Source organism: Heptranchias perlo, chromosome 2, assembly GCF_035084215.1.
Source record: "Heptranchias perlo isolate sHepPer1 chromosome 2, sHepPer1.hap1, whole genome shotgun sequence".
Lineage (NCBI taxonomy): Eukaryota > Metazoa > Chordata > Chondrichthyes > Hexanchiformes > Hexanchidae > Heptranchias > Heptranchias perlo.
The window spans coordinates 108,329,961-108,342,617 of record NC_090326.1 but is presented as its reverse complement, the minus strand read 5'-3'; the positions used below and the strand labels follow the sequence as shown (position 1 = coordinate 108,342,617).

The 12,657-nt window shown below is 41.3% G+C and overlaps 1 protein-coding gene across 3 annotated transcripts in view; it reads right to left on the bottom strand.

Annotated features, from left to right (window-relative positions):
- Positions 1-12,657, bottom strand: part of ezh2 (enhancer of zeste 2 polycomb repressive complex 2 subunit) — a 105,308-nt gene that overhangs the window by 43,448 nt on the left and 49,203 nt on the right. For all 3 annotated transcript variants that reach the window (XM_068005628.1, XM_068005637.1, XM_068005644.1), the window contains exon 7: positions 5,947-6,049. In XM_068005628.1, the coding sequence (XP_067861729.1) occupies positions 5,947-6,049 (103 nt within the window). The remainder of the gene's footprint in view (positions 1-5,946; positions 6,050-12,657) is intronic.

Sequence of the window (12,657 nt, the reverse complement as noted above, 5' to 3'; positions counted from 1 at the left end):
CACCACCCCCCCCCCCCCCAAGCTAGGGGAAACATCCTCCCTGCATCCAGTCTGTCTAGTCCTGTCAGAACTTTATATGTTTCAATGAGATCCCCTCATTCTTCTAAACGCGAATGAATACAGGCCGAGTCGACCCAATCTCTCCTCATAAGACAGTCCTGCCGTCCCAGGAATCGGTCTGGTGAACCTTCGCTGCACTCCCTCTATGGCAAGTATATCCTTTCTTAGGTAAGGAGACCAAAACTGCACACAATACTCCAGGTGTGGTCTCACCAAGGCCCTGTATAACTGCAATAAAACATCCTTGCTCCTATACTCAAATCCTCTTGCAATGAAGGCCAACATACCATTTGCCTTCCTAATTGCTTGCTGCACCTGCATGTTTGCTTTCAGCGACTGGTGTACAAGGACACCCAGGTCCCTTTGTACATCAACATTTCCCAATCTATCAACATGAAAATACTCCGCCTTTCTGTTTTTCCTTCCGAAGTGGATATCTTCACATTTATCCACATTATACTGCATCTGCCATGTATTTGCCCACTCAACTTGTCTCAATTGCCTTGAAGCCTCTTTGCATCCTCCTCACAACCCCACCTAGTTTTGTTTCGTCAGCAAACTTGGAAATATTACATTTGGTTCCCTCATCCAAATCATTGATATTGTGAATAGCTGGGGCCCAAGCACAGATCCTTGCGGTACCTCACTAGTCACTGCCTGCCACGCCAAAAAAGACCCATTTATTCCTCCTCTCAACCAATTTTCAATCCATGCCTGTATATTACCACCAATCCCATATGCTTTAATTTTGCACACTAACTTCTTCTGTGGGACTTTATCAAAGGCCTTCTGAAAATCTAAATAAACCACATCCACTGGTTCTCCCTTATCTATTCTACCAGTTACATCCTCAAAAAACTCCAGTCAAACTTGATTTCCTTTTCATAAATCTATGCTGACTTTGTCTAATCCCATTGATATTTTCTAAGTGTTCTGTTATCACATTCTTTATAATAGAATCTAGCATTTTACCTACTACTGTTAGGCTAACCGGTCTGTAGTTCCCTGTTTTCTCTCTCCCTCCTTTTTAAATAGTGGGCTTACATTTGCCACCCTCCAATCTGTAGGAACTGTTCCATAATCTATAGAATTTTAGAAGACGACAACTAATGCATCCATTATTTCCATGGCTACCTCTTTTAGTACTCTGGCATGCAGATTCAGGCCCTGGGGATTTATTGGCTTTCAGTCCTATTAATTTCTCCCGCACTATTTTTTGTTACTAATACTAATTTCCTTTAATTCCTCCTTCTCACTAGTCCCTTGGTCCCTTAGCATTTCTGGGAAGTTATTTGTGTCCTCTTCTGTGAAGACACAACCAAAGTCTTTGTTCAATTTCCTTGTTCCCCATTATAAATTCTCCCTTTTGACTGTAAGGGACCTACATTTGTCTTCACTAATCTTTTTCTTTTTATATACTTGCAGGAGCTTTTACAGTCCACTTTTATGTTCCTTGCAAGTTTACACTCATACTCATTTTTCTCCTCTTAATCAATCTCTTGGTCCCTTTTTGCTGAATTCTAAACTGCTCCCAATCCTTAGACTTGCTACTTTTTCTGGCAACTTTATATGAGTCCTCTTTGGGTCTAATACTATCCTTAATTTCTTTTCTTAGCCATGGTTGGGCTGCTTTTCCTTTTGTGTTTTTATTTGCTCCTTAAATGTTAGCCATTGCCTATCCACCGCCATGCTTTTTAACAAAGCTTCCCAATCTATCAGTCTATTCACTCCTCATACCATCGTAGTTTCCTTTGTATAGATTTAGGACCCTAGTTTCTGATTGGACTACTTCACTTTCCATCTTAATGAAGAATTCTATCATGTTATGGTCACTAAAGGACCCCGCACAATAAGATTAATTAACCCCTTCTCATTGCACAATAGATGATATAACTTAATCCCAAAATAATTAGTGAATCATTGATAAGTCAATTTGCAAAGAAAGAATACCACCTTGCCACACTTAATATGTGTCATGCAGGTGTTCTTTGTCGATTGGCTGGAATAATTATCATTGTAAATAGATAATTCAATAGTAATGTGCACATGGTATTCAAAGTTATGTGGGATGAAGATGCACGTTATAGGTGGATTTGTTACAAGCCTTCATCAGTTTTTTCTTATTGGAAGGACTGAGGTGCTAGCTGGGATCTTGGTATATGAAAAGGTCTGCTTTTGATGTAAGTTGTAAGAAGTTGCCTAGATCAGATATACTAAGTGCACTAAAAATATGGTGAAATTATCTCCACCATTTAACTCTGCGTCACAAAATAGGAAAATGGGAACAAAGGTAGGCCATTTAACCCATCTAGCCTGTTCAGTCAGTCATTCAATTAGATCATAACTGATCTGTGCCTCAACTCCATTTACCAGCCTTTGTTCCATATTCCTTGATGCCCATACCTAACAAAAATCTATCGATCTCAGTCTTGAAAATTTCAGTTACCCAGCATCCACAGCCTTTTGGGGGAGTGAGTTCTAGATTTCCACTAAACTGTGAAAAAGTACTTCCTGGTTTCACTCCTAAATTGCCTAGCTCTAATTTTAAGATGATGCCAGCTTGTTTTGGATTCCCCCTTCAGAGGAAATATTTTCTCTGTACCGACCCTATCAAATCCCTCTATCGTTTTAAACACCGATTAGATCGCCCCACAACATTCTAAACTCAAGGGACTACAAGCCAAATTTATGCAAACTGGCCTCTTAATTTAACCCTTTAAGCTCTGGTATCGTTCTGGTGAATCTGCACTGCATCATTCCCACGGCCAATATATCTTTCAAGGTTCGGTGCCCAAAACAGAACGTAGTCCTCCAGATGGGGTTTGACCACGGTTCTGTACAACTGAAACAGTTCGCCAGCTGCAATTGTTCCATATCCTCCTGTAGTATACTTATGTTCTTATTTTCATCATCACATGTAAAAACTGATTCAGAATATCAGCCATATCTTCATCCTCCACAATTACTCTCCCCTTCATCCCGAGTGGTCCTACCCTCTAACTATTCTACTTTCAAAACCATTACTATTTCCTTTCTTGTTATCTGCTAGCCTTTTTCATATTCATTATCTTTAGTATTGTTAGCTCTAATTTTATCATATGCCTCCATTTTAAGTTAGTTTAGTTTTAATCTGTCTTTATCCACAACTTTTCTTTGATGCACCCCCTTTTCACCTTTTGAGAGTACATTTATTTGGAACTCTACCCATCACATATTTGAAGATTTCCCACTGCTGATCTGTTGACCTGTTTGCTAACTCTCATCCCAAGTTAATTTAGGCCAGGTCTCCTTTAACATGCTGAACTTTGCACTTTTGTAAGTCTGGCGCCCTTATCTTTGACTCTTCATCATCCTTTTCTATTATTACACTGTAATTACAGTTACTATTTCCTATTTCCCAATTGATGTACTCTCATCAGTAATTTACCCCACTTCATTTCCCAGAAATATATCAAGCAATTCTTCTTTGTTGGACTCGAAACATATTGATCTAGGAAAAAGTCCTGGATGCATTTTAAAAAGATTGTTCCCCACTTTGACCATGTGTTACCTTTATTCCAGTCTATCATGGGATAGTTAAAATCATCGACTATTATTGCTTTGTGTCTGAACTGCCTGCAGATCCTCGATCTCATCTATTTGGTGGCCTGTAATGCACACGAGGAATTATACAATTTCCGTTCCTATTTCTTCCCATCCAGCCCCACTTCGTTCCACTGAATTTGACCTTTAGTGCCACTCCTCCACCATTATCTAAATCTTTCTGATGCTTGCACTCTCCTCCTAAAATCCACCCCTACAATCAAGAAGTTGGTCACTGCTAGTTATCTCTGCCTTCCCGTTTGGCATCCATTTTGCTTATGCTATTCTGTGAAATGCATTCGGACATTTTTTCGCCCATTAAAAGGCATTACATGAATGCAAGTTCTTGTAGTAATAGTAGTGATAAAGGGGACCATTTTGTACTTGAAGGAATGGCTGAGAAACGTGAGTATTTTGCATCAGTTTTATTTTAACTTATTCTCAGGATGTGGGCATTGCTGGGATGGCTACATTTATTGCTCAGCTTTAGCTGTCCAGAGAAGGTGGTTTTGATGAGGCTCCCACAATGATGTTACCTAGAAAATTCCAGAATATTGACCCAGTGCTGATGAAGGAACAGTGATACATGTCCAAGTCAGGACTGAGAGACTGGAAAGGAAACTGACATTACTGCTCAGGTTCTGCTGAGTGGTAGAGATCGCAGGCTTGGAGGCGTTACTGAATTAAGCTTAGAAAGTTGCTACAGTACATCCTGTAGATAATACACACTACAACCAAAGTGCATCATTGGTGGAGGGGACTGAAAGTCAGTTCAGTGGCAGACCACACCGGAGAGTTCCATTACTCGCACTGATATAGAATGTTGACATACGGCTATACCATTCCTCCATAAAAATGCCTTAAACAACAACTTGCATTTATATAGCACCTTTAATAGTGAAACATCTCAGATGCTTCACAGGAGCATTATGAAACAAAATTTGACACCAAGTCACAAAGAGATACTAGGACAGCTGACCAAAAGCTTGGTCAAAGATGTAGGTTTTAAAGGAGTGCCTTAAAAAGGAAAAGAGAGAGGTAGAGGGATGGGAAGGCTTAGGGAAGGAATTCCAGAGCTTAGGGTCTAGGCAGCTGAAGACACGGCCGCCAATGGTGGAGCAATGAAAATCAGGGATGCACAAGAGGCCAGAGTTGGAGGAGCGCAGAGATCTCAGAAGATTGTATGGCTGGAGGAGGTTAGAGATAAGGAGGGGCAAGGCCATGGAGGGATTTGAAAAGGATGAGAATTTTAAAATCAAGGCGTTGCCGGACCAGGAGCCAATGTAGGTCAGTGAGCACAGGAGAGATGGGTGAATGGAACTTGGTGTGAGGTAGGATACGGGCAGCAGAGTTTTAGATGAGCTCAAGTTTAAACAACTCTTATGGTGCTGCTCCAGGTAAATCTTGTAGAGAACAAAAGCCCAGCCACCCATCTGACATTACAAAATGCAGATTCTACAACGGACCAAGCCATGGTCAGGTCCAATGAACTTCACTGCTTTCCATTTTAGTTCATACATTGGGATATTTCTGTGCAGAAATATTAGAGATTACATGCAGAATAATTGGTGCCTGGGAGAAATCAGCTGAATCTCTCAAGCTCTTCCTTAAAAGCACTTGCAAGAGTCCATTATTCTAGAGTACAAATTTAGGCATTCAATTGTGTGGTTTTACTTTCTTTTTGCCAGGGACAATAGAATTAACAGCTGTTGTCAGGCAGAGGTCTTTATTGACTTATTCCATCAGTCGAAATGTGTGCATTTAGCATTACAACTTTACCAAGCAATAATCTACAGCAGGAATTTTTTCATTTGTACGATTAGTGATGAAGACACCACATTGGCAGTGGAGCTAGAATTGCCCAATGTTAGATATTCAGAAATTTATACAAAATGCTAGTAGAGTTTGAAGTTCTTCGGCATAATCATTTTCAGTAATGAACTTATTCATCATAAAGGGCAAAGGCTGGGAGAGGGGAAAGAAGAATACATCAGTATAGTAAAACATCAGTAAATTTTTGCTGTGCAATTTCTCGTACACTATTAGTTATAAATATCTGCCCAATATGCACTGTATATTGTATTACTGCTTTTACCTTACTACAACTGGATTGTTTAAAATTATTTAGTTGACAATTTAGACACTTAACAGGAATAAACAACTTAATTTAAACTGACATGGTGACTATTTTTAATTTGCATTCACTTTTCAAGAGTCAAGTGTACTTAACCAAAAAATGTATATGCTAACAATTATTAACTCTTAATTATGTAACTTCCTAGCAAAAAACCCTAAAATACTTACTTTTCTTTCAGCTCCTCTGATGTACCTTTATCTGGGAACATGGATGAAATTGCTTCAAAGATCTTGTCGCAGGGCTTTTTCTTTCCTTCATCACATTCTTTAACTATGGATAAGGGGATTAATTATTGCAGGTTAGAGATAAGGAGGGGCAAGGCCATGGAGGGATTCCTATGTTCCTAGATATCAAACACTATGGTGATACAGATTTAGCACTATTTAAAGTATGTCACTCACTTTGTAAATGGAAAGCACCTGACTATACTGTTAACAGTAAATCCACAAACAAGTGAAGAAATCAAGTCCACACAAGAATAAAAGGTTAAAACAAGCTTATTAAAACATTCAAAATCAGCAAATTCTTTAGAAAGAACTAAAATCCTCCCTTTCCACTGCTTCAATACAACTCACCAGTCCTTCATTAACTGGTGACATAGGAAGGAAAAGGGTCAAGGTCCTGCAGTCAGGGTTGCAGGAGCTAGGAAGGAAGTTAAAAAGCAGGACCTCAAAAAGCTAGTAATCTCTGGATTACATGCTGGTTAGTATAGGAATATTAGGATAAGACAGGTTAATGCATAACTGGAACAATGGTGCAGGTGGGAGGGCTCCAGATTCCTGGGCACTGGACCAGTTCTGGGGCAGGAGGGATCCATCTGTTCAAGATGGACGGGTTGCACCTCAACAGAGCAGGGACTAATGTCCTCGCGGGGAGGCTAATTAGTACTGTGGGGGAGGGTTTAAACTAATTTTGCAGGGGGTGGGCACCAGGATGAAACATTGGAGAGGAGAAACAAGGTGCATAGGACTGGGAAGGACAAGCAGCACTAGAGTAAAGAATAGTTCAGAAATAGGAAGGATCAGACGGTGCAAATGCGAGGCAATCTAAGATAAGTTTAGAGTGCATGTGCGTAAACGCACGTAGTGTGGTAAATGAGGTTGGTGCGCTGCAGGCACAAGTTGCCACATGGGACTATGATATAGCGGCAATAACAGAGACCCGGCTCAAGGAAGGGCAGGATTGGGTACTTAATATTCCTGGCTACATGGTGTTCAGGAAAGGAGTCTGGGGGGGGGGGGGGGGGGGGGGGGGTGGTGGTTGTGCCAGTATTGATCAAATAAACTATTATAGCACTGGAAAGGGATGATGTTGTTGAGCGGGTCAAAGACAATTTATTTTGCTTCGAATTAAGGAACGAGAGGGGAGCTATTACACTACTGGGCCACCAAATAGTGGGAAGGAGATAGAGAAGCAAATTTTAGAAAGATGCAAGAACTATAGAGTAGTGATAATGGGGGACTGCAATTATCCCAATATAGACTGGGACAGTAAAAATGTAAAGGGCAAAGAGGGGGAGGAATTCCTGAAATGTGTACAAGAGAACTTTCTGGAATAGTGTGTTTCCAGCACAAACAGGAAGGAAACAATGCTGGATCTAGTTCTGGGGAATGAAGGGGGCAGGTGGAGCATGTGTCGGTGAGGAAGCATTTGGGGAACAGTGATCATATCTTTAGGTTTAGAATAGTTATGGAAATGGACAAGGAACTAACAAATGCGAAAAATACTTAACTGGAGGAGGGCAAATTTCAGTGCGTTAAAAAGAGATCTTGCCTAGGTGGATTGGAATCAAAAATTGGTATGCAAAACTGTAAAATGAAAATGGGATGCATTCAGGGATGAGTTGATTCAGGTAGAGTAGACACATCCCTACGAGGGGGAAAGGAAGGGCATCCAAAGTGAGAGCTCCCTGGATGACTAAAAATAGAGAGATTAAAATGAAACAAAAAAAAGTAGGCTTATGACAAATGTACGGTTCATAATACAGTAGAGAATCAGGCTGAATACAGAAAGTACAGAGGAGATCTAAAAAGGGGATAAGAGAGAGAGAGAATGAGAATAGATTAGCAGCTAACATAAAAGGGAACCCAAAAGTCTCTTATAAACATATAATAGTGAAAGGGTAGTCAAAGGAAGGGTGGGACCGATTAGGGAGGGAAAAAGAGAGACCCTTCTTGTGGAGGCAGAGGGCATGGTTGAGGTACTAAATGAATATTTCACATCCGTCTTCACTAAAGAGGATACTACCATTGTAACAATAAAGGAGATGGTAACAGAAGATATTGGATAGGATAAAAATAGATAAAGGAGGTACTTAAAGTACAAAGAGGTACTCAAAGTAGAAGAGTCACCCGGTCCCAATGGAATGCATCCTAGGTTACTGAGAAAGGCAAGAGTGGAAATTGCAGTGGCTCTGGCCACAATCTTCCAATCCTCCTCAGATTTGGGAATGGTGCCGGAGGACTAGAGGACTGCAAATGTTACACCCCAGTTCAAAAAAAGGAAGGAGGATAAACCTGGCATTTACAGGCCAGTCAGCCTAACATCAGTGGTGGGGAAACTTTGAGGCAATAACGTGGGACAAAATTAACTGGCACTTGGAAAAGGATGGGCTAATAAGTGAAAGTCAGCAGTGGGTTTGTTAAAGGAAAATGGTGTTTGACTAACTTGATTGATGAAATAACGGAGGGTTGATATGGGGTTAGAGGGCGTGCAGGAACAGAGACACCTGGGGTGCATGCACAAATGTTTGATGGTGGCAGGACGAGTTGAGAAGCCTGTTAAAAAAAGCATATGGGATCCTGGGCTTTATTAATAGAGGCATGGAGTACAAAAGCAAGGAATTTATGCTAAAACCTTTATAAATCACTGGTTCGGCCTCAGTAGTAACTTTCAAAAGGGATTGGATAAATACTTGAAGGGAAAAAATTTACATGGTTATGGGAAAAGAGCAGGGGAATGAGACTAATTGGATAGCTCTTTCAAAGAGCTGGCACAGGCATGATGGTCTGAATGGCCTCCTCCTTTGCTGCACCTACTATGATACTTGCTTCCCAAAAATTAAATTTCAGATAGGACTCCATACAAACTGAGAAACTTCTTTCAGCTACTTCAGAGTATCAAGAAATCAGGAGAATGAATATTTAAGACTAAAAGTTTAGACTGAAGCAGACATAGAACCAACGCTTACATCATCGAAGGCAGCCATTGTCCCTACCAGCTTTTTACTAGAACAATCTAAAACTAATGCCACTGCCCCAACTCTCTTCCCATAGCTGTGTATCTTCCTCTACTTCAAATGTTTATCTGATTTTCCTTAGAAATGCAGTGGTCTCTGCCTCAACTCTCACCCTGTGGCAATTTTATGCTCCAACAACTCTGCATAAAGAACAAATTTGTATTCATATCACACCTTTGACGACTTCAGTAGATCCCAAAACGCTTCAGTCAATCAAGTACTTTTGAAGTGTAGACACTGTTGATATGCAGGACACATGGCAGCCAAATTGTAGACAGCAAGGTCCCACAAACAGCAAAATAACTGACCAGATAAAAGTAAAGAACTTTCTCCTAACCTCCCTTCTCATGCTTGGTGGTAATCTTATAGTGATGACCCAACATCACTGCCTCCTGAACTAGAGGATAGTGTCTTTCCCTATTCACTCTATGAAACACTTCAGAATTTTAAAAAACATAACCTTCTCTGCTCCAGTGGAAATCATTCCATTATCTCTAGTTTCTCCTCATATCTAGTTCCCCAACCCTGGTGAATCTACGGCTTTAATATCCTTTCCATAATTGAGCATCCAAAACTGTACACGCCACTCTTCCCTGCGGCCGATCTAATATCTTGTATAAATTTATTAAGTCTTTACTCTTGTATGCTATGCCCCCTTTTTTTTGGGCTTTTGTATGGTTTTATTTAACCGCACTCAAATTTTGAGGGAATTATGTACTTGAACCCCGAAGTGTCTGTTCATCCACATCCTTCAGCACTTTTCCATTAAGTGTATACTCCCATTCCTTATCTTCCATCCCAAAATGTCTTCCCTCCCACTTATCCACATCTTTCAGCTGTATGCCCAATCTGCTAAGCTAGGTCTTTCTAAAGTCTTTAACAGTTCTCTTTGCGGTTTGACAACCCCAATGTGTGTACGAACACACGCCCCCGCCCCCCATTACAATACAACATTTTTAACCCTTCTTAAATCTATCTACCTTCAGTTTCCTATCGATCAACCAACTTTATCCATGTTGCAAAATTTCCTCTTATACCATACAATGAATTTATTTCCAACAACCCTATTCAAAGACAGCTTTTTAGTTTTTTAAAAAATTTGTTTTCAGGGCGTGAGCAAATGCTGCCAAGGCCACATTTATTGCCCAGCCCTAGTGATCTTTAGTATTGTTAGCTCTAACTTTATCTATGCCCCCTTTTAAGTTTTTGATCTTTATTTATCTACGCAACAGTATTCTATGATGCATCCCCTTTTCACCTAAAGGAATATATTTATTTTCTACTCTACTCATGTTGCATTTGAACATTTCCCACTGCAGATCCACCGAACTGTTTACTAACCTTTCGGACAATGAATGAATGAATCTGCATTTATATAGTGCCTTTCATGACCTAAAGATGTCACAAAGCACTTCAGTCAGTGAAGTACTGGTGAAGTGTAGTCGTTATTACAACATAAGCAAATAAGGCTGCCAATTTTCATACAGCAAGGTCCCACAAATAGCAATGAGATAAATGACCAGGTAAAAGGTTTAATGGTGTTGATTGAGGGATAAATGTTGGTCAGTGGGAATTCCCTCGCTCTTCTTTGAAGAGTGCGTGGGATCTTTTACATCTACCCGAGGGGAAAGCAAAGTCTCAGTTTAACGTCACATTCGAAACACAGCACCTTTGACAGTGCACCACTCGTCAGTACTGCGTAGAAGATCCCTTCTTTCACAGAGCTTTGCATTTTTCCCATGTGAACGTTGTACCACATTGCATTTGAGAAACTGAACGGATGCCATTCAACAATATTGGAATGCAAAATTGTTATTCTTAGTCAAACTCACTTAACCCAGTGAACCCAAGCAAAATACAACCTGTATTCCTAGGGCAAAATTGCTGGACGATCCATTATCACCTAGACAGCTTAATTTTATCTGAAGACTACGTTCAATATCTGGTCATGTCCATGATACATGGATAGGCATGGGCAATAAATGCTGGCCTTGCCAGTGACACCCACATCCCATGAATATATTTTAAAAAAAACATGATTCTGCCTTTTATCATTGTAATCTAGGTCCAGAGACATTTTCCTATTTATGCCCAATGATGATTATTGCAGATATCCACTGTGGCTCATTATGTTGACAAGGTTTGGAATATGGGTACGGTAGCATAGTGGTTATGTTACTAGACTAGTAATCCAGAGGCCCGGGCTAATAATCCGGAGTCATGAATTCAAATCCCGCCACAGCAGCTGGGGAATTTAAATTCAATTAAATAAAATCTGGAATTTAAAAAAATTAGTATAAGTAATGGTGGCCATAAAACTATCAGATTGTCGTAAAAACCCATCTGGTTCACTAATGTCCTTCAGGGAAGGAAACCTGCAGACCCATAGCAATGCGGTTGATTCTTAATTGCCCTCTGAAATGGCCTAAGCAAGCCACTCAGTTGTAAAATCTCACTAAGTCATAAGAATGAAACCGGATGGACCGAGAGCTGTCCCACAGACTAGTCAAGCAACAGCCTGACATAGCCATACTCACAGAATCATACCTTACAGCCAATGTCCCAGACTCGTCCATCACCATCCCTGGGTATGTCCTGTCCCAACGGCAGGATAGACCCACCAGAGATGGCAGTACAGTGATACGGTCAGGAGGGAGCGGCCCTGGGAGTCCTCAACATTGACTCTGGACCCCATGAAATCTGATGGCATCAGGTCAAGCATGGGCAAGGAAACCTCCTGCTGATTACCACCTACCGCCCTCCCTCAGCTGATGAATCAGTCCTCCTCCATGTTGAACACCACTTGGAGGAAGCACTGAGGGTAGCAAGGGCACAAAATGTACTCTGGGTAGGGGACTTCAATGTCCATCACCAAGAGTGGCTCGGTAGCACCACTACTGACCAAGCTGGCCGAGTCCTGAAGGACATAGCTGCCAGACTGGACCTGCGGCAGGTGGTGAGCGAACCAACAAGGGAAAAACCTACTTGACCTCGTCCTCACCAATCTACCTGTCTCAGATGCATCTGTCCATGACAGTATTGGTAGGAGTGACCACTGCATAGTCTTCGTGGAGATGAAGTCCCGTCTTCGCACTGAGGACACCATCCAACGTGTTGTTTGGCACTATCACCTTGCTAAATGGGATAGATTCAGAACAGAGCTAGCAGTCCATGAGACGCTGTGGGCCATCAGCAGCAGCAGAATTGTATTCCAGCACAATCTGTAATCATATGGCCTGGCAGATTCCTCACTCTACCAATACCAACAAGCCAGGGGATCAACCCTGGTTCAATGAGGAGTGTAGAAGAGCATGCCAGGAGCAGCACCAGGCGTACCTAAAAAATGAGGTGCCAACCTGGTGAAGCTACAACTCAGGACTACATGCATGCTAAACAGCGGAAGCAACATGCTATAGACAGAGCTACGCAATTCTACAACCAACGGATCAGATCAAAGCTCTGCAGTCCTGCCACATCCAGTCGTGAATGGTGGTGGACAATTAAACAACTAACAGGAGGAGGGGGCTCTGTAAACAGCCCCATCCTCAACGATGGCAGAGTTCAGCATGTGAGTGCAAAAGACAAGGCTGAAGCGTTTGCAACCATCTTCAGCCAGAAATGCCGAGTGGATGATCCATCT